Source organism: Molothrus ater, chromosome 3, assembly GCF_012460135.2.
Source record: "Molothrus ater isolate BHLD 08-10-18 breed brown headed cowbird chromosome 3, BPBGC_Mater_1.1, whole genome shotgun sequence".
Lineage (NCBI taxonomy): Eukaryota > Metazoa > Chordata > Aves > Passeriformes > Icteridae > Molothrus > Molothrus ater.
Window position 1 is genome coordinate 23,061,130 of NC_050480.2, and position 22,080 is coordinate 23,083,209.

The 22,080-nt window shown below is 37.5% G+C and overlaps 1 protein-coding gene across 6 annotated transcripts in view; it reads right to left on the bottom strand.

The window, feature by feature from the left end:
* Positions 1-4,444: 4,444 nt before the first annotated feature.
* The window catches only part of SYT14 (synaptotagmin 14), an 88,493-nt gene continuing 70,857 nt past the window's right edge, over positions 4,445-22,080 (bottom strand). For 3 of the 6 annotated variants that reach the window (XM_036379869.1, XM_036379867.1, XM_036379866.2), the window contains 3 exons: positions 18,422-18,611; positions 15,258-15,314; positions 4,445-14,129 (listed from right to left, as the gene is read on the bottom strand). In XM_036379869.1, the coding sequence (XP_036235762.1) occupies positions 13,816-14,129; positions 15,258-15,314; positions 18,422-18,611 (561 nt within the window). In that variant the 3' untranslated portion in view covers positions 4,445-13,815. The remainder of the gene's footprint in view (positions 14,130-15,257; positions 15,315-18,421; positions 18,612-22,080) is intronic. The other 3 variants (XM_036379868.1, XM_036379865.1, XM_054514243.1) reach the window with 1 other exon arrangement.

Genomic DNA, 22,080 nt, shown 5'->3' on the forward strand with positions numbered 1-22,080 from the left:
CTTAAACTGGTGAGCAGCCATGGCTGTGAAGAGCTTTCTAGGCTTCATCTTCAAACTGATTTCAGGGTTAGGTTAGGAACATCAGTACACTCACGTGACCCAGGACTATACACCAAAATTAGTACTTGTTAACATTTCAAAAGGACATTATTAATTAATTAATTAATGTGAAAAGCACAACTCCACACTGTATCAAGAAAACAAACCAGAAAAGATCACATGCAATAAACTTGCTGAGAAATCCACTGGCAAATGGAGTAAGTGGATACAAGTGAAGGCTGGAGATCTAACTGCCGACCAACACAACGTGTTAACATTGTTTCAGATCCACTCCTGGGATAAACAACAACATTCCCAGTTTTAGTAGAAGGCAGAAATGTTTGTCATCCAGTGGTTACATGGACTATAAATTTATTGACTCATTTTACAGCTTTTGTTCTTTGATGGCAGCATTTGCTGGGGATGCTTAATTTGGTTTGTCCAGAATGACAATGAACAGTTGAAGGCATGTCTGCCTACTGAGAAAGCTTTCAGTGAAATGTTCTCCATAATTAGAAAGGGTGGGACATGCACTCAGAGAACAATTCCTTGAAATATTTCTGGCAATGAAAGGTTTGCTCAAGTGTGGATCACCCCATTCCATGGAAAAGCCAGGAAGGGAGCAGTGCAGCAGGTCTGTGAGATGTGCGGTGGTTTGGATACCAGCATCCTTAGAACTTCACAGGTTGTCTGGAAACACCTGCCCCTGATTTACCTTCAGTAATTGCTCTCTCTCAGCTTCCTAGTGGTGCTGATGCTCCCACGTGCTCACACACAACCTCACCTCCTCCCAAAAGGCTCCCAAAAGGGGTCCAAGCACCAGCAGCAGCAATCCTTCTGCTCTTGTGTCAGATGGCAAGGGCAGCCTAGGACCTTGAGGGGGTCCTGCTGTGGGATGAATATTCTGGGAGTGGAAGATGAGGGAAAAAAAAAAAGAAGGAATGTTGTTGGAGAATCCCCAAAATAACATTAACTGTATTAAAAGGACAGAATTTTAAAATATGACAGTGCTATACATTTTTGAATTGATTTTTTTAAAGGATGAATTATTATACTAGAAACAAATAGTGATTTCTGTCCCATCAAAATTACTCTCTGGTGTTCCAAAAGTATTTAAATCTGCTTCTGCCTGCACCTATGGATTTAACTTTTAACAACTTTTGCCAGATTTTTTTTCAAAATAAGATGAGAAGCATTTGGTTTTATTCCACTAGGCAACAGTCAGCAGTGTAAAATGCCTCCATGCTCAGCAGAGCTTCCTCAGGTAGTGATTTCCACGTTGTATTTAGCTGAGATAAGCACGGATTGGGGGGAAGGACAGCTCAGCTCCAGCTGTGCACTCCCACCCCCCTCCCTGTGCTGGCACTCATTTAGGTTCCAATTCAGTCACACTGGGAACTGATCTCACTGAAAACTAAAGAAGTCTTTTTAGGTTTTATCCTGATCCTTCAGTGACTCTTGCTGATAGTAAGCATAACTGAAAGCCTGCAGAACTGAGGTATTCAGCAAATGTATTTGGCATGTTTAAGCATAAGCAGAAAAGCATTCTTCTGGATATAGTACCATGGGCTGCAATATAGTAATGCTTTACAAACTACTTCATGCTATCTTTCCAAGATGTGCATCAGTTTCACTGATTAATTTACTAGTCTGACAGGTCATTGGCTGCCTGGATATATCAATGACGTGGCAGACAACAGGAGTTTTAGCGATGAGAATAGGAATGGCAGAGCTGTGGGTGACAGTACTTGGTATTTGCTGGCAAGCCCCATGTGAAGAAGTTCAGTTAAAAAACCAGATGAGGAGACACAGAAGGACTCCATCAGAGGTGTCTGCTTGGCTGCACGGTGACAGATGGCAAAGGCTGAATGGTTAATGCCATTTCTCAGCCTACTGGCCTAGCTTGTGCTCCCAAGTGCTTTATACAGTCTCAGGAAACTGCAGCGAGTGTGTGTGATGATTTGCCACTGAGGCTTACTAAGATCTAGCTACATATTCATGACCTTTAGCCTAGCTGACTGATTTGGAGCTTTATCAAACAGCTGATTATGTGGCTTTTCCTTTTCCTTCCTATTTTTTTTTTAATATAAATATGAATGAATTCTGCATTCTGTATCTCCCTGATTTCCTAAGAATGCCAGACATTTTCTGGTGAAGGCATTAATTAGCAAAGGCTTGTGTGACTGACGTTTCAGTCTATTGGTACTTTAGGTCTCTGCAGATGAAAATGCTGTGGTGCCATGGGAAATGTGTACTTAACTGTAACAGCAAAGGGAATACAACTCTGGTCTCCTTTGGCATGTTTAGGCTGCTCCTTTTCTGAACTGTTGAACCACTGCAACAAGAACTGACATCACAGTTGATTTGATTAGATTTGATTACTATTATCTCTTATACCCACACTCACTACATTTGTAAAGCTCAGTCAGCCTGGTATTCTGAATTTCTCTTTGCAGTTAACCTTTAAGTGCAAACAGGGGGCCACAGTGACTGGACTCTCTTCATCACAGTTCTTGAAACCAGGACTTTCTCAGACAGGAATGGAAGATAAAGTTTTCCTACCTCACACTAGCAAAATTAAAAGTAGAATATAATTTTTGCATAATGCAATGAAATAATATGAAAGGCTATGAGGGAAATTATATTCTGCCTCTAAAATATACATATTAGTTCAACATGATCTTACACAATTTGACAAGAGGATTTTCATTATTAATAAGATGAAATGTAAGGCTTCTAATTAAGCAGAAAACAAACCAGTGTAAACTACACTCAGAACACACAAACCTATTAGGTTTTAAATTTAATAATAAATAATTTATCTAAAACCCAGCTGACTTGTTGCATGATATTACCTGATGAGGTTTTATTTAATTTCTGCAATTTTTCTTCCTTCTATCCTTACTATTCTTATGCCAAAACAACAGTAAGTTTGGTTTTGAATCCCTATGCTGAAATGCTACTCAATAAAATTATCAGGTAACAAATAGCAAGAGTATACAACAAATAGCCTTAGCAAGAGTATCACTCATTTGGGAGGGCTAATTTACAAGTAAAATGAAATGTCTAATATGAATAGAACACCAAATTAGAACTGCACTGTTGGACTGTAAAAACAAAAATACTAGAGAAAAAAAAATACAGATTTCATCCAGAAAAATGCTAAATAGTCCTTGCCCACAGGAACCTTCAGTACCAAGTAAGTAGTGACTTCCAAAGGATTTTAAATACTATCTAATGTGGAATTTGCCTCTTGAAGACAATTACTCAGAGAAAACCTTTGACAGGTAAAGTAGTATCTGCCTAAAAGTGGCGTAACTTGGCTCTACCTGTCTGGAGCAATTACTGTTTCATAACAAACTAATTGCCAACTGTGAGCATTACACATAATTCTGAGCATTACATTACAAGTAATTCTCAGTTACTTGTATGAAGCATGGGTGACTGCAAGGTACCACACATGCAGCTGAAGCTGTGTAGTGACTCTTTTTTCTGTGATCTTTGAGTAGAAAATGGCCTTTCATAATTGGTGACCAACTGTCAGTCAACAGCTTCTATTTCACTTATTCTGCCCTGTTCTCATAGCTACACAAATCCTCATTTGAAAGTGAATATTTTTCATATTATCACCTTGTTAACAAATCTTATATAATCTAGAGGCAGACACTCCTGAGTTGCTATTTTCTTCTGACTGACAAGGATACCAAAGGTCTTGGGACATCTTCTGGAGAATATGGTCAGAGGTGCTCTGTTCAAAGTTTCTCAAACACCAAATATATACCATCTGCATATGGAATGCCATGTTATTTTTGGCTGTATAGCCTTTGGAAAATGCTAGCCTTAATGGCAGCAAGTACCATTTCATCTTATTTGCAGGAGTTCTACAGATGGTGATGGTCCAGAGAGTCAGGATCATACAGCAAAGAAATTCACCCCTCTCTCCATTTTCATCTGATAAAAGTCACTGGGCTATGCTCCTTTCATCTGCAGAAATGGAAGAAACAATAAAAGCTTTTTATACTAAGTGTTCCCACATTTAGGATAGGAAAAAATGCTTTACTTGTTCTAACAATTCTTTTTTCATCCATGTTAGTAGGTATTAAAACGTACATATATTCACTCACCTCCTAAAGCTGAGCTTCCATGAAAGCCCAGAAACATCTTTCCTATTAGGTATCACAAAAATCATCAGAGTAGAGAAGATCTAGGTAGGGTCACAGTAAAATTATCATTGTTACTTGTGGCAAGTGTTCTTTCATGTTTAAATCAAGCCTCAATTATTTCATCCTACTTATTCTTTAGAAAGCAGAAGTTAAGCATAAATATGCTGGATGAGATCTTTTCTGAGAAATGCATGTGGGACAAAGAAGCAAAGAACCACAGATGACCCCAGAAGGAAACTGTATAAAGTCAATCAGAATGATCACCTGAGTGTGTCTTTATTTGCCAGTATACACATCATATTTGTTAGAACATTGTCACACTGGTTAATTTAAAGTTCTCTAAGCAGAAGGTTCATGACATCAACAAAGACTGTGGGGGATAGAAAGGGAATCAGGGAAACTTAGGAAATTTGTAAACAGAGCCAAAATGTGTGTGAGGGCTAGGATTACCTTGCCGAAATTAAAAAAGATTTTTTTCTTTAATGCAGACAGCGGTTCCAGAGGTTGACCAAACGTTATTATCTTCTGAACAGTGAAGTCTGGTTTTGTTTACAAGGTAATGAAATCCAAAGGAAAGTGACAACAAAAGGTATTAAAAGTGATTTTTCCTTTTTTTTCAAATACTTTCCAGCAATTAAATTCACATGCAAAAAGCTGATTTCACATACAGAAAATACTTTGAAATATCCAAAGTCCTCAAACTGACAAAAATACATTTCACAGAGATAGAGTAAACAAAATACAAATCCACAGCTGCAAAGTTTCAGATATGCAAAATGACTATTTCAATTTTGTGACAGATCCAAGGTTATAGCATGTTTCAATCAAACTAACATGGGACTGAAGTTACCTGTGCTGTACAGGTAAATACAACTAAAACCAGCTGGTGGCATTCTGGCTCTCCCCAGAAAAGGTATGGGATGTGTATGCTGAAAGTCCAGGGTTTATTTTACAGAAAGAGAACTGACAACATTAAACTGATCTTGCACACTGGAAACCCTCAAGATTAATATACAGTAGCACAAAAATGATAAAAGTAGTTTTTTGCTAGGTAATAAGAAAGAAACCAAAACAAGGAGTATCTGACAACACTCAACTGGAGATACCGTAGATACAATGTGACACTTAATTATAAATCCCTCTGGGGACTCAGAGTCTGACACACCATGTGCAGATCTGCACACTCATCACCAGAGCTCCTGCTCTCACCTGATGTGGGCTGAAATGCCATGAAACATATGTCTTCATCTGGATTGTAATGACAGCTTCAAACAAAGTTTTCAGCCTTTAATAAGCTGCATAAACAGCTGCAAACAGTCATTTGCTCTAATTATGTTACTGTCAAAATGTAAAAAAAAAAAAAAAGGCAATTTTTTAGGAGAATTTTAATTACTGCTTATTCAATTTTAAAAAGGAACAAAACAGAAAAGCAGCTCAAGGAATACTGAAAATATGTATGAATTCAGTCACAGGTATTAGTTAAGGGCACCAAGGTTCTGTACAGAAATGAAATATGAAAACAAAAAAAAAATTCAAGAAAGGAAATAAGCACTGATAGTTCACTTCTAAAACATTTAGCAAATCCTTTTTTTGTGTGTGTGAATATAATTAGGAGCATGGTTGATAACACAACTGCAATGTACCCATTTTCTACAATCTTTGACTGATATATAAAAATAATTCTATGACTTCTGAGACAAACAGGACTTGCAAATATAACTTATTCCCGTTATAACTGTGCTTGGTGTCTTAGATGTTTAAGGCTATACATGCATTGAAATTTAAGGAATTTCAGTTGAAACAGTAGTCAAAAATGGTGTTATATTACAGAAGTTGTACAATGAAGGGACACTGGTAGGAAGGGTACATATGATGCAGCATCAGTCTGTTCCTGTGAGACCAGCATACACCAGATAATTATTGTACAACACCAGGACTTAAGACACAGGAAAGCCAAATCTGTTCTTAAAGCAGCACACTTCAGATATAGGTAGAACATGGTAAACCAAGCTAATCTGACAGCACTTACTGACTGATATTTTTGTTTGTGATAGGATTTTGATTAAAATGCACCAAGAAACACAACCCAAACACTTTACTACTGATACAACAATGCACATCCAGTCAGAAAAGAGGTATTTGGAATTCTCAGCTGGGAGTCACATTTACAGAGGCCTATTTTATATTTGTTAACAGAGATCCATCATATCATCTTTGTCTTTAAGTAATTGCAAGTCCAAACAAAATTTGTCCAAATAATTAGAAACAGGCTTGGTTCTTTGGTTAACACCATGTGACTTACATCAGACACAGGAATCAATTAACAATAAACAGCCATATGAGGAAGTTTTTTGGATGGGGGGCGGGGTGGGGGAGAGGAAGGAAAGGGGAAAACTTCAAATTCAAAGAAATGCATTGTGTCAAACTGAACTGCCCTTTGAAACCTCCCGGACTAGGAATAATCAGTTTAAGACATCTCTTGGGTTGCAGTGACATTGCTTACACACCATAACTTCAGTTTCTCTACAGATTAGGTTTCATACAAAAGAAGGAAGGCACCGAGTGCATCGGTGACATACAGGCAGTATAAAAGTATGCAAGAAAATGCTACATACTGTATATTTCATACCTTTTAGAAATGTGGTGAAAGTGTGCTATCTCTATGCAATATAATGCTTCACAAATCCAATTCCTTATATCCCAATGAAAGAATGAATTAAAATGTGGAACACATTTTAATAATCTTGCTGGTAACAGCACAATTCAATATTTGTATTCACTAAGATCAGTTATTAGCTTAAAGCCACCAGAAAAACAAGTTCAAAATCACTGAAGATCAAGGGAACTATAATCTAAAACTATATTTTGGGACAGAGCCAGCAGCCTTTACTCATGACAGATGTTCCACTAAGAATGGAGAGGAGGCTCAGTTTTACCACTGTTATTCATGTTAATAGTGCCTTTCTCTGAGACATCCCCAGGATTAGATGGAAGTGCTTACAGGGAAAGGTCCTACACAGCATGAAAGACATCTGGTTAAACCAGGACCTGAGTAAAAGGCAGAAGGTTCAGGCCCTTAGTCATATTAGCACTTTTGATTGCGTTAACAGTGATATAGCTTGCTCATAGAGCATTTAATTTTACATTGTTAAATCATCTTATATAAAAATAGGTAAGAAAGCTCTGTAAGAAAGTATATATACTATATAAGGAGAAATCTCTCCTTAAAAAAAGCAAATAAAGGGAAAAATTGAATAAAAGGTTTCACTAATTACACTTTGTCATGAAAATCACATTAAAAACATTTATCATAAACGAAACAGTACTGAGCACTAATGAACCTTGTGGTTTACTGGAAAGGACAGCAAACTAGCTGTATAGTAAAAAAAGATCATTGCTCTATGTCCTTTTTTGTAAATATTCCCTAATACATTCAACTGCTTAGAAATTTTCTTAAAATGTCATAATAAGCCATTTGCAAAATTGACCATCAAAACTGGTTCAAAGCCCTGCTCCTTGCTTGTACTATGGCCTAGAGATTACATCTCAAAGCTATGTGAATGCTTCTAGTTAATTCTGCAAAATCATTCAAATTCATGCTCTGGAAATGAACAAAAAGTTAAAAAGCAATCCACTTTAGACCCTCAGCAAGCAGTCAGTGTCCACGGGGTTTGCAAAACACAGAAAAAAAATTATATTCATACAATGGGCAAGACCCTTGTTGTCAGAGACAAGAGAGAAAAGATGACATTAATTACATCCCTGAATGTCCATGAGGTATTCCTTCAGTGGTATGGTATTACTGCTTCTGCTCTCCTGAGTAGGGCCTTTATGCCAGCTCGACCAGTAGATGCTTCCAAGGAAATGAATTAATCCTTCTTGCTATAAGACAGCTTTGCCCTTTGTCTGAGCAGAGCTGTCTCCTGATCTTCATTCCTACAGGAGCAGTACCAGCCACTTTCCTGACTCCTGGCCCATTCTTAGCATAAGGACCATGTACCTATATCCATCCAGCATAAGCCTGATCCAGCAAAACCTGATCCAGCATGTACCAGGTCCATCCATTACTTCAGCCACACCACATAGGAACTAAGCTTGCCAGCACTAATAATTGTGCCATATTCAGGTAGACGTAATATAAGCAGATACTCGTGCATAAGATTTCTGCATAGTCTGCAGAAAGGAAGAAACCCTGCTTGAATTTAAGGAGGGGCAGTGATAAGTTCTTAAGGCTAAACTAATCCATGTCACTGTAGGACAGTTGGCACTTGCCCTACGCACCCAAGGCAAATAAAAAACCACCTACTCTCTGTAAAACACACTGGTTTAGAAGCCACACAACGTCCACAGAGACCAGCACTGCTCTGAAGGCATGAACTTCACGACTCACACGTCACAGTTTGTCTGAGCAGGGCACTCCGAGGGCCACAGGGTTCCAAGAGAGGAATATGAGTCACTGCTACTGTAAGGAGCCATCTCTTATTTTAATGCTCTCGTTTTCCGATGACATCTCTTCAATGGGTGTTGGTGATTCACTGACATTGAAATGCTCCTGTGACTCTTCTTCCCTCAAGAACTACCATCAGAACAAAGTAGTCTGAAATCCAGCTGTGATGTACTACAAAATCTAGCAGTTGAGTTAAAGACCAAAAAACCAGAACATTCTTGATGGCTCCTTCTAACAATAAACATTGCTGAATATTCCAGTTAAAATGATCAAGATGTTTAGGGACTGCTTTAACATTTTTAATAAGAAGTTTATAAAACATATTTCAAAAGCTGAGGAAAAGAAGAAACAAAAATAAGAGATAATGATTAAATAACAAGTTTGTGGCAGTATCTGGATGTTTGGTATTTTGCCTCCATTCATAACTGAAATCATATTTGACTGTGTTGCAGGTGTCAAGCTGTACCACCCCTCTAACCTACCAATCCTATTGCTCTTCACACCTTCAGGGTGAGGTCTGCTCTTCTCTTGAAGCCTGTGGGCTCCTCTCACTAGCATTAATGGCAGGCAGGCATGCACACCAGTGGGAAAATTAAAAGGATGTTTACCTGTTACTGAGAATTCAGCTTCAGAAGGAAGTCAGTCTGCCTTACAACCAAGTGACAAGTCAGAATTTTAAGACTACTATAAACAGGACAAGTGTTTTTCCACCAGAAAAGTGTCATAAATGGAGGGCTCAATACAACTCTGAGTTCAGTGAAAGGGCATTCTGTTGTTAGTTTCAAGCTGGAACAGCTCAGGCCAGAAGACCTGCCCTCAAACCTCATTCCCTGACCTTATCCCAGACTTTTTGTTAGAATTGGGATGTGTAAGAGTGATCTGTACTCAATTTCTACATGAAAATGTCTCCCTCAAAGAAGTTTTCTTCTTCTCATTTGCTATAGTAAAACTGATGGTTTGCATTTTAGAAATCTTTGGGAGTTGGAGAGGTGACAGAAATTTTGTACCAGTACCTTAAAGTACAGTATCCCTTACCTCTAAGGTCCAGTGACTGCCACAGGCAGCTTTTCAGGGACATGGGGAGTTTGCAGGAGTGAGCCATTGGGGAGAAAAGAGAATACATCAAGCATCAAGAACACTGTAAACACAAATTTTAGACAACAAAATAATTTCTCCAAAGGTGTGAAAATGGGAAGGTACTGATGGGAAAGGTACTGATGCTGAAACTGCAGCTGCCACCAAAAGTCAATGACAAATTTACAGGTAAAAGAATTTCCAATAGTAAATGCCATAAAATCTTGTTTTCAGCTCAACTATTTTCTAAATTGATAATAATGTTTAGCTTCCAAAGCACAAATGTTCATTCCAAGGGCTAACCAAATTTCCAAATCTAATTATTAATGAGTTTAGTGGACTTCCATCTCATTTAGAAATTGTCATATTTCTCCCATAGTAGAGCTTACACCGTGCCTTGCTTCTGCCTTTGCGGTCAGACCTCACTGTGCAGCTATAGCGTGGACATCTCACATCCTGAGCATGAGGCAGCAGCACAGGGACCAAGCTTTGCATCTTCCCAGTGCTCCCCTGGTGTCCTGTGCCCCCTGGCTGAGCAGGAGCAGCAGGATGGCTCTGCTGCCCTTCTGCTCCAGAGGATGGGAGACAGCGATGTCCTGCAGGCGCTGCACAACCTCTCCTCCTTCGGTGCACTGATTCCCTGCTTGCCTGTCCTGCCCTTCACAGCCTTGCCCTTAACAGAAAGGAACTGACCAACTTTTTCACATTTATAACACTTTAGGACGACCTGTGTGAAATGTTCTAAGCACTAAACCAAACAGATCATATACAGAAAGGATGCAATACTTCCAAGAAGAGAACCTGTACAAACGTCACTGTTCTACAATTATTTAAGGCTATACTGACAGGAAACAGATTCAATTCAAGATCTGCAATTTCTACATGGTTTGCCGGCACACAGAAAAGTAACTAATTTGATACATTTTTTTCAAGTACTTACTGTACTTTTGAACAAAGGCAAACAACAAAAAGCTATGAAAAAAACACAGCCAACTCTCGGGAAAATATAAGTGCCTCAAATTTGTTACTGATACTTTGTTCTTCAGCAATTCTGTTCCATGCTTAAGACCTAACTGAATGCACAAAACCACACTGTGTGTGCAAGCCCTTATGTAGGGTTTAAAAAACCCACAATAGATGAAGGCAGATTTCAAATACAAAGGTGTAGGTTTGCATAAGCAATGAAAAACAAAATTACAAACAAAACAAATAATAAGAATAGGTTCTAGGAAGAAAAAACCAACATGACAGCTATTGGTACTACAATTAACTCACAAATATCCCAAGGTGAATCCAACTATTGGTGTGACTGCTTTTGCACAGCAAATCCACGATCTACTGTGTCAAAATGAAACATTCATTTCCATTCTTTAAACTTTTAGTTTCTAGCCTCTGTACAGTATAAATCCAAGTAAACCAATCCTTCTTCTGTGAAGCACAGACTGGTCCTGAATACTTTAGGAAAAGTCCTAGAGAGAGATTCCTCTTCCCAAATGAGCCCAACAAAGAGTACCATAAATCTCCGTTGTGTCTAAATTAAGATTTCAGTGCCTTGGAAATCTAAATGGTGAAATGCAAAGCTGAAGCAATGCAACCTACAAACAGAAACGCACATCACAACACTGTTTCGTTTAGTTTGGTTCTGTAAGAGGTTATTTGCTGCACCTTCCAAACTGACTTCTTCATTTGTTCAGTGATGATCTTAAGTATGTTCTCCACTGGAATTACCTGACCCAGTTCTTGCTGTTCAGTATTGTACATTATTTTAAATAACAAAACCTGTACAAAGAGACAACCATCAAGAGACAATTTTCAGTTTTAGGAAAGAGCATCTAAATATCCACAAACAGAATAGATAAAACCACCTCCACATCCAATGAAAAACTGCTTCACAACAGCTTCTATGTCATTGCTTCTATTATATGAAAGGCTGAAAAGATTGTGAAAATCTGAGCATTTTTCTTATGCATATTAGATTAATGCTGATTTTGTATTAAATTCTACACTCAACATTACATTTCTCAAACTGGACTAACAAAAGTGACTGAGAGAGACAACCTGCATTGTGTAACTGCAAGACCATTCCTGTTTAAAGAAAGTTTTTGCATTATTTGTATTTAGTAAATAAAGCTTCTGTAAATGAAGCAGCAGTGCAATATCAGGAGGAAAAAACCCAAACCCCAAAGGTCTGTAATAATGTTTAAGTCTTTAAATCAATAAAAACTGAAAGCCTGGCTCTGCAAATAAATCAGTCTAATGACACCAAATAAACCAAGATGTGGAATTACAAAATACTTTAAAAAGGACTTAATGAAATTGTTAAATAGTGTGAGAATTTGAGAACCATGTGAAATATCTTTATTACAGCATACTCACCATCCCCAGTCCCACTGTACTTGACTGTCTGTATACCCCAAAGCCAGGATTGTTCAAAGGTATTATAAAGGAATTCAAGAGGAACACATCTGTCTTAATGAGAACACTTGAGACTAACACTAATTGTCTCAACAAAATCCAACACTTCACTCTTCTACCCACCAAGTGCTACAATGGTCAGTGAGGTCTCATATTAGTAAGACATTACCATCATTCATAATAAAAAAAAATTGCTTGTTTTCTTTACAGGAACAATTAAACCTAAACAAAACTTGTAATCACAAGCAAAAAGAATATTTAAATTGGGAAGCTTTTTTAAAATACATCTACTCAGTAACTTATAATTTTAGTAATATGAATTGGATTCAGCAGTCAATAAATTGGTGGGAGTCCAGCTAAAAGCTTTGGGACAAATAGGAACCTCAGAAGCACTGATATTTCCCCAATTTTGGTGGATGCCAGGAGTGTTTATCTGGTGATACTGCAGCTTCTCAACTGCATCATTAATAAGCTGTGTTTCCCAACCTGAACATAAGCAAAGCAAACTTCTATTTTGTGTGTGAACATTCGTTCAATTGCTGGCAAATCACTAGAAAAATAACTTACTGATGTTCTCTTCTTCAAGAAGAAAGGTAAAAACCCCTGGTCTGCTCTCTACTTCCAACAACAGCATATGGTAATGCCTAAAACAGCTCACAAGAGACCCGGATGGATACCTGTTTCAAGCAAAGCCATAGAGTATTTTGCATTCATCCAGAGTAGTTCAACTGCCACTACTTCCTTCACAGTCCTTCAACCTAACTTCCAACTGCTGACATTTTAAAGAAACCTGTATCAATTTGTTTAATGAAAATATATTTTAGTAAAGTCGTGCTCTATGAGCTTCCTACATTGGAATACATGAGTAGAGGAAGTGCTTTCAACAGAAAGTTACATAGTTTTACAGTACAACCTGTCTAAGGAGTTTTGGAAGGGACCAAACGAATGGTCTGGTCTCTTTGGATTAGGCAGAAGTACAGGCAAGAGGGAAAAACCCAATTTTTGCCATATATAGAGCTTGTTCCTGTCACAGATTGAAGAAACATTAGTTTGATGTCAAAGTTCACCTGATGCCCAAATGCCAGTATTTTTCAAACCAACTGCATATCAAAAAATGAAAACTTACTTTACCAAGCTCCTGGAAAGAAACTCAGTGCAAAAAACCAGTATATTTCTATTTGCTGTATTATTAAGTGTTCTTTCACAAGTGGTTTTTCTTTTTTTGCTTTTGCTTTACAGACCACTAAATTTTTCTGAAAGTGCAAACTATTGACCTTTAATCTGAATGCAGGCAGGTCAGAAGCTACAGTATTAAAGCAATACAAAAGGTACACAAGGAGGAGCTTACATTAATTTGGAGAACCTCGCACAAAATGTTTCTGAATTGAAAACCACAAAACAAACCCAAACAAATACAGCATCAGGTGGATGGGGAAGGGACCGCTATCGTATCTGTGTACAGCAAGGATCCTCTGACACCAAGGAAGTTCATGACACCAAGTGAAGATTCTGTATTAAATCCCACCATTTTGCAGGTTGTGCATCCTTTCCAATGGAATGTTGACCGCAATTTCCATTTTTTACTCCCTCAACGAATCTGCTGATTGCGACCAGGGACGATCGTCTTCCTGGGAGAACAAGCTCCCTTAGAACCACGGCTGCACCTTCTACCATCCATTAGGATTCCAGTAGAGTATGCCATCTACAGACTTGCTGTCCTTTAGATTCCTTCATTTCAGTCCAGTGGTTGAGTTCGTCTTCTCCTGAGCTGTTGAGACCTAAGGAAATCCAGCCTATCATCTCTTTCCGCTTCATGCTGCGCTTGTTGTACACGGAGAGAATGAGCGTCACGTCCGAGAGCTGGAACAGCGCCACCTGGAAAACGAACGTCTCCTTGTACACCGGGTTCGGCTGCCCTCGGCGGATGGAAGTCTTGCACTTGGACATCTCCTGCCCCATCGAGTTCAGCAGTGTTAACTTAACATATGTATCTACAAAAGAAGTCACATGGTGGAACATCAGATAGCTTGGAGCCAGAGATTTGGAGAATGAGGTGTTTACAGAGAACAAGGATATGGTATATACCAGGATGGCTGAACACATGGAGAGATGACAAGTAAACAAAATATTACAAACACACTAACAAATGAGCTAGCTCCAGCACTGTGTACATGGGTTAAGTTAAAGGTATACCTCATAATCCTCTTCCCATTGACCCTCCCCCCTTGTTTCGTCTAAAAAAACTTAAATTGCATTAACACTTAGCAAGCTCCAACTAGCCACAACACTGTAAGCACACCACTGAAATGTCAAAGAATATGGATAAACAAAGTGGAATAAAGGTAATTAATGAAGAGGGAAAAAAATTATGTCAAAATGCAGCAATGATATCAAAACAGCCAGGATAAAATGCTTAAGAATAATCTCTGCATGGATGTGGTTCTCATTTTGGGCTTTTCAGTTTTATTTATCTTGAAAACCAAAATGTAGCAAAGTGCATTCAAAGATGGCAATTTACACAATACAAAAACCCCTATTATTTCCTAGATTCATGAAGGAATACATTTACTGCATGTTTTAAGAAAAGCAAGTTTTTGCATAATTCAAGATGATTGTTCAAAACGTAGCTTGTATGGTGCTTTTAAGCATACATTTAAAAAGCTGATGCAAGTAATGCAGTAAGTGCACATTATGTGTTAGCATTTGGGTATAAACCCTTATTTTTAAATATCTATTTTCATTGGACCAAAAGCACCAAACCATGCTCCTGCAGAAGGATGCACATTTCATGAAGTTAACTAATGATAGGAAATATAAAATTGTATAAAACAATCTCATATTTAATTTTTATTCCTATATTTTCATATTAATGGATAATATCAATTAAAGGTTGGAGTTTATGCTAAAAAAACCACATTGAGTATTTTCACTTTGCAGGTACACTGAAACCCCAACATCCATAATCAGAGATAAATGCAACTTTTGCATTAAAGAGTGCCACAAAAAATAAACATATACTTTTATTAACTGGCATGGTAGGCAGCTGTGGATATTTTACTGCTGGCAGGTTTCTTTTGCATGAAAAAGACAACATCCAATTAGTTTCTACAGGAACTCACCTCGGATTATATAAACCTGTCCACCTATCAAGTGTTTTAGACAACAGAACAGTCCGTCTGACAACAGGGGGTGGAAAGCAGTAAAAGAAATAATGACCAGATGTCAATAGTTGGGTGAGAGAGGATCAAAGGTTAAAGTTTAAGAGGAAACACTATTCACTGGAGTGGAAGAACATGAAACCATAGCAGCATAGATCAGAAGAAGGACTGAACAAAAGGATTGTTAGGTAAAATTTAATGAAATGGAAATTTTGTGCAGTTTTTGTGTAATCTTTAACAAAAATTATATTGCTTATATAATGGGTTATCTTAGGACTAATAAACACTGGATTCTAAGCCACACTTACCATAGCAAGAATCCTGCAAATCATTAAGTTATAGCAGATTCGGTAAAAATCACTATATCCTTATCAAATCTTATGCTTTTTCATGCAAACTCCAGCATATTTAGAAAAACTGCACATTAAAGTAATTAAACTTCATATATTAAGCAACAAAATGAATAATAATTGAACTGAAAACCAAGCTGGTTTTGCCCTTGGCTTTTCTAGTTACAGATACTTGTAATACTTCAGTTCTTGAGTAGTGATGAACTGGGGCACAAGAATGACTCTGATGTTATCTCTAAAAAGAGCTGAGGGTCACTTATATCTCAAATTCAGCAATGGGTCTCTATTTAGGATGTAAAGACCTTGCTTATTAAAATCCACATATTTATGGATTTAATGTGTGTGTACATGCATATACACACATGCATTTAATATGCAAAAGCTCATACCCTGTTTCAACTAAACCTCAAGAAAAACTGAGAAGCATCTTTTTCTCAGGCAAAATATCAACTGTCACACAGAGAAACAAAGAAGACACATCCACTGTTACTGCCTGCAGGATTTGGACCATTTGCCTGTACTCAACTGCTAAATGAGTTACTATGTAATATAAATATGCAGTAGAGGAGCATGTACTAGTAAGAAGTAGAAATTTAGTATTCAGTTCATATTTGCTGCAGAGGCACATAACAAAAATTCTCAAGTTCCCAAGCCCTAGACTACAGAAATGTGGGAAAGAGTAATTGCATCCATTTCTATCACAGTTCCTCGATGCATGAATGAAAACTAAACTGTGCATATACTTTGCAGCACTTCTCAGGATTCTGGACCACTGATAGTCCAAACAACAAATGTGAACAGGACATTTCTTCATTATCATCATCATCATCCTCATCATCCCTATGGGCCTTAGTTTTCATTTTGTGGAAATGATGGCACAGATTGAGGCTGGCAGATGTCCATGATGTATGGGATTAGGATATGGCAGTGGCATGGACCTTGATCCAGGAGTTTAAAAGGTGCCACCACTCCTCGGGGCAGGGGAGGGGGACGGCATGAAACAGCCCAAAGGGGAAATCTGGATTCCAAAATATTCTGTGCATGGTTTTACCAGACCCAGAAAGTTCATTAGTTTCCAGCTTTCAAGAAACAACAGAACTCCAAACCCACACTTGCCCTAACAGAACTGAACCATTGTTATTAACAAATCCTCCCCCTATCCTTCACAGGGACAAAAGGCAGCATGAAAGCTCTTCCCTCCAAAAAGGTTAGACAGAACATGCTTTTACAGGGCTGCGTGCCATGTTCTATGCTCCTTTCTTGCAATCTGAACCAGATTTTTGACCCCAGTGACACTCACAACTGTCAGCTACATAGCACGAGCTCACTGAGCACATTTTGGGAATTAACATACTGGGGAATGAGCCTCTCTGTTTTCAAAACAAGTACTAAACCCCTCCTACCTTGCATACTCTAAATATTAAATAAAAACTGGCCATATCTGAGATTCCAGAAAGATAAGCATCTGGTTTGGCTTTAAGGGAACAGGTGATCTCTCCCTTTAATTTCTTCCCACACTCCAGTGTCGTCTTTGGCTTTTCCCTTCTGTTTCTACACTTTGTCTCCAAACAGGTGACTCTGGGGCAGCTGCCCAATTATATAAAAGTATTAGAGATTCATCTATTGCCTTCCTTCTCTGACCATGCTAGCAAAGTCTGGCTCCACCAGTGTGAAAAGTATAGAGAAAGCAGAGCAGAGTAAGGTGAGCCAACTATGAATAGAACAAACATGGGTCAAGAAAATGAGGAAGAGGAGAGAGCATCAGTATCAGCTCTGGCTTACTTCCTAAACTCTGAAGACAAAGTGAGATGTGCAAACCACTTACAAAATGTTGAATGTTGGCAGCCTAATACATAATCCAGTAGCAGATAATCTGCTAGTGCCATACTAATCTGGGGCTTAAAGCCACAAAGAGTAGCTAAAACCTGAGCCTCCTGACAAAATCAAAAGGAACAGGTAGGCATTTCTTATTAACATTTACGTAAATCAGACCCACCATCTTCAAAAACAATAAAAATAAAAAAGAAAAGAAAAAGAAAAAGAAAAGAAAAGAAAAGAAAAAGAAAAAGAAGAAGAAAAAAAAGAGAAGCTTGTTATTAAACTTTCTCAAGCTATATCAAAGAGCTAGAGACAGTAATAACATTCTCTCCCTGTGACATTCCATCTGGCTCCACTTAAGAAGTATATAAAATTCACAGATATTTCAGACATGTATTTTTGAACAAATGCTTGAAGACACAATTCAAGTCCTTTCTGATGGTGTACATTCCTCCTGTACAGTAAATATGCCAAAGGCCTCAAGTGGTTGCTCCTTGCTTTACTGACATTCCCAAATTACATATATTACCACATATATACAGGCACATAGGCAATTAAGGACTGCAGCATCAACCCCTCCAGGAACAGCAATAACTGTTCAGAATGTTTATATTAATATTAACTGGCATGTACTTTCTCTTTAAACACTGACTTTTTTATTCTTGGCCTGTGATGTGAGGCATTAGTAATTTAGCAATTAATCATTATGATAAAGGTAATTTATTAGTCAGTCATCATGAAAAATTAAAACAGGCTTGTCAACTTACAATTAATATTTTGAATTTTAGATTTTTTGCTATTTCCCAACTGACTAGAAATATAAAACATGAAACAGATTAGTTGATGATTGCTCTATTTCATTTTGATTGGGTAAGACTAAGTGATAAGATTGAAGTCCTTGCTACTGAGAATCCCACCAGTACAGAAGCATTAGGATGAAAAAAGATTTTCACTCACTGGGTGGTCTGTTCGCTGCCAAGTTTTTGAAGTGGCTGCCTTTTATCACTTCTGCTGATAATCTTCCAGTTGTAGCATTATAGAGGAGGCCAATGAGGATTTCTGGAGCTGATCCATGTACCAGAGACTGACAAGAGGAGGTACTTTCACTGCAGGACACTTCTGACATGCTCATTTGAGAGTCACAACCCTATAAAAGAGATTAAAAGTTCTGTGTGTCTTATGGAACGATATTACTGGGAAGTCAATTTTTAGAATAATGCATAGAAAATTCTGAAAGCAACTTAGTCACAATAACAAGTTCCATTCAATCACCCAATATGAAATGTACATTCTTAATATATGCTTAATTTGCACATGTTAGAGGTAACAATAAAGCAGTCTGAAATTAAAACAATTATTAGGTGCTTCATGATTAAGGAGAAATAACAGCAGAAGATGAAGAACAGCCTTTATGATCCCTATTTACTTCAATTTCTGAGGTAAGACCTGTAACATAATTTGTCAGCATCCTGGAAAACATTAAACCTTGGATCTTTTACTTTCCAAAAAATGAAGAACACCAGTGGAACCTTGAAGATAATAAAATGCAGAAACTTCTTATTCATCCTTTATAAAGGTTATTCTCTAGCCTGAGAATTTATGAGTAGCAAAGTAACAGAACGCATGCAATTAGAAAAATGCACTCTGTCTAGCATAAATTAGCTTACAAGGAATTTAACTGGATCCAGGGACACAGAACTGCAATACTCCCAATGTCATGGGCGGGAAAGGAAGAATGCCATCCAAAGCTCAGAAGCAATGCTTTAATTTCAACCTGAAAGCTTCCAAAAAATTTAGATCTTTCATGCATTCTCACTACATCACATCTTTAATGGAGGTTTCTATTACTATTTTTTATCATTTTAACTCCTCATTATTGGCATTAAAAAAAGGGAAAAAATACACTTTCTTTACGCTGCCATAGTAATCACACCATAGTTGTTCCTATTCTAATTTGCACTAGCACATAAGAGTGGTACCACAGAAAACAAAAACTGGATGGCAAGTAGCCAGTGGAATGACAATGTACTTGGTAACTGAGGAGAGACTTTTGAATTATCAGCACATCCCTTTATGATTCTCTCACAAAAAGTGTAAATTGGGTCCACAGATTTTTGAAATATGGTTTGACTCATTTGGGAACCTGGCATCACTCTTCCAAGGAGTCGTGATGATATTGTGAAGTTGATTCTTCCAGATTCCAAATGTCTCTATCATTTCCAACAACAGCTGACATGGGCATAAGATCAGACCTAAAAGCTAAATAGCACAAATCATCATCAAGATAAATGTTAACTTTATAAGTTACTTTATAAGTAACTTCAGCTGACATATAAAGCCCACATGCATTATAGAATCTCAAATTACAGAAGACATGATACCTACAATAATATCCCTTTTACTGACATTTTAACTTGTTCTTTTCAAGAGAACATTTCCCAAAAGTCTAGCAGAAGTTTCAAGTAGCAATCCAGTTCCTCATTAATAAACATTAACTGTTGTTAGCAAATGCATTCTTACTACTGAAGAAGGACCTCAACAAATTTCTTTGACTTCCCTCTCCCAAGCTGCAGATTCAGAATTTTAAGTCTTTGGTTATTTCTCCAAAAGCTCTTTATTCAGTGGCAAGAATAAATTTCAAACTGCTTGCAAATTGTTAATTGCTGAAAATTAATTACAAGTATACATTCATTCTCTGATTCTTGTCATTCATAGAACAGGAAACTTTTGATTCCTAACTTCAACAGAAGGAACAAAATAGAAAGTTTAAAAGAAAGATGACTTGATTCAGCAGTCACAGTATACATTGCACAATTGAAAGCCTCAGCCTGTCACAACTGCAGCTATTACTTAAGTTTTCTGGTCTTTTAAAATTGTAACACATTATCCCCATGGTGCTTATACACCTTATTATTTTTTTGAGCCAGAAATTTTAGCACAGTCCACCTGACACTGTTCAAAGCTTAGGTTTCAAATTTGATTGAGATCATGCTGCAAGCCCACAAAAAAGAGATATAACACAAAGAAGGCAGCTGGGTAACATTGTCTCCAAATCCTCCAAGGGCTTTGACATGCTGAGAGAAGGTGATGATAGTGCCTTTTCCTAACTGGGATTTATTTGTGCAGTTTACTGATGGCCTAAGAGGGACTTTAGAAACCAGTTTATGACAGTACAATGGGTAACAGAGTAAGGCTTAGCCTGTTAGAAACAGTGAATACGAAATGAGTGACTACTGAGTGGAAATGAGTCCTGAAGTACCAGGAAAGAGAAGACAAGAAACGTCTGTGGTAAAACAGAGAAGGAGGAAAACTACTGAAAAATTCAATGTGTGGTATTCCAAAGCTACATAAGCATGGGCTAGAAATATCATCCCTTTACAGCAGAATCCTGCGTAGATAGGACAAGACTGCCTTTTTCAAGGCCAAGCAAAAGGATCTCACCAGCTGAAAGGTGGGGTTAGAAGACCAAGGCGATGCTTCAGAACTCTAAGTGGATGGAAATGCAACTAAATGACTGTACCTTAGAAGTGTTGCACAGAAAGAACGGGAAGATGTAAATCTGGAGAGCATCTAAATTAAATATTCTGCTACAATATTTTCTAAACCAAAATATTTTTGCAGGTTTGAGAAAAACAAATGAATGTAGTTTAATCCTTATTTTATAATAAACTTATGGATCTCCTTCCTAAAAAACTGTGGGGACATGGACAAGACATTAAAATAAAGCAATCAAATTCACGAAATTAAAAATCTAAACAGCACTTTGTTTTCCCTTTCACTCTAAAAGAACCTCAATTTCAATTCATTTTGTCTCACGCTGACCCAAATGAATTAAAAAAATACTCTGCTTCTTAGTTATAAACTGGAAAATCCTAATACAAGAGAAAGTGAAATGTTAAGAAGGAAAACGAAGCAGATTAGAAGACAGAGTGATGTTACTGGGTAAAAAAAGATTAAACAACATTAACCAAAGTATACTTTCTGTGGCTACAACAAGGAAGAAAACAGAGGATTTAGGGACAAGTATGTAAAAGACCTGAGGAAAAGGGGAGAGCAAGATTACATTTTGTCAGTTTTCTTTTAAAAGAAAACAAAAATTTTATGAAGAAGAGAAGAAACCAGAATCAGGAATCGTAAGAGACAGCTGTGATCAACTGGGCTCAGATCAACAACTAAAGAAAGATTTTCCCTTGCAGGGCAAACTTAAAAGAAGAGATACTGAGAACTATTAGATGTCTTTTCAAAAGCATTTTCTCCAGCACATTGTTCACATTGTGGAAATCCAGTCATTGTTTTAGGTAAATATTCCATGATAATGACATCTGTGGGTAAGTAACCTGGCTTTGTGCTAAGTCAGATGCTGCACTAGAAGTGGAAAGAACAGCTTTATTTAAGTTTCTGTTTAGAGGGGTTTTTTCTGTTTACACAAGTCGGAATTCTAGAAAAGCACTAACAAACTCATCAAGAAAAGAGCCAGACAAGAAGTTGCACTTTTACCTGCTAAAAATATAACCTTCAAAATCAAGTGTCAAATTGTAAAATATTAACATTGAAATTGCTCATTGGTGCAACATGAATATAGATGGAGCTCCAATGACACTACAGTGCAACCAGAT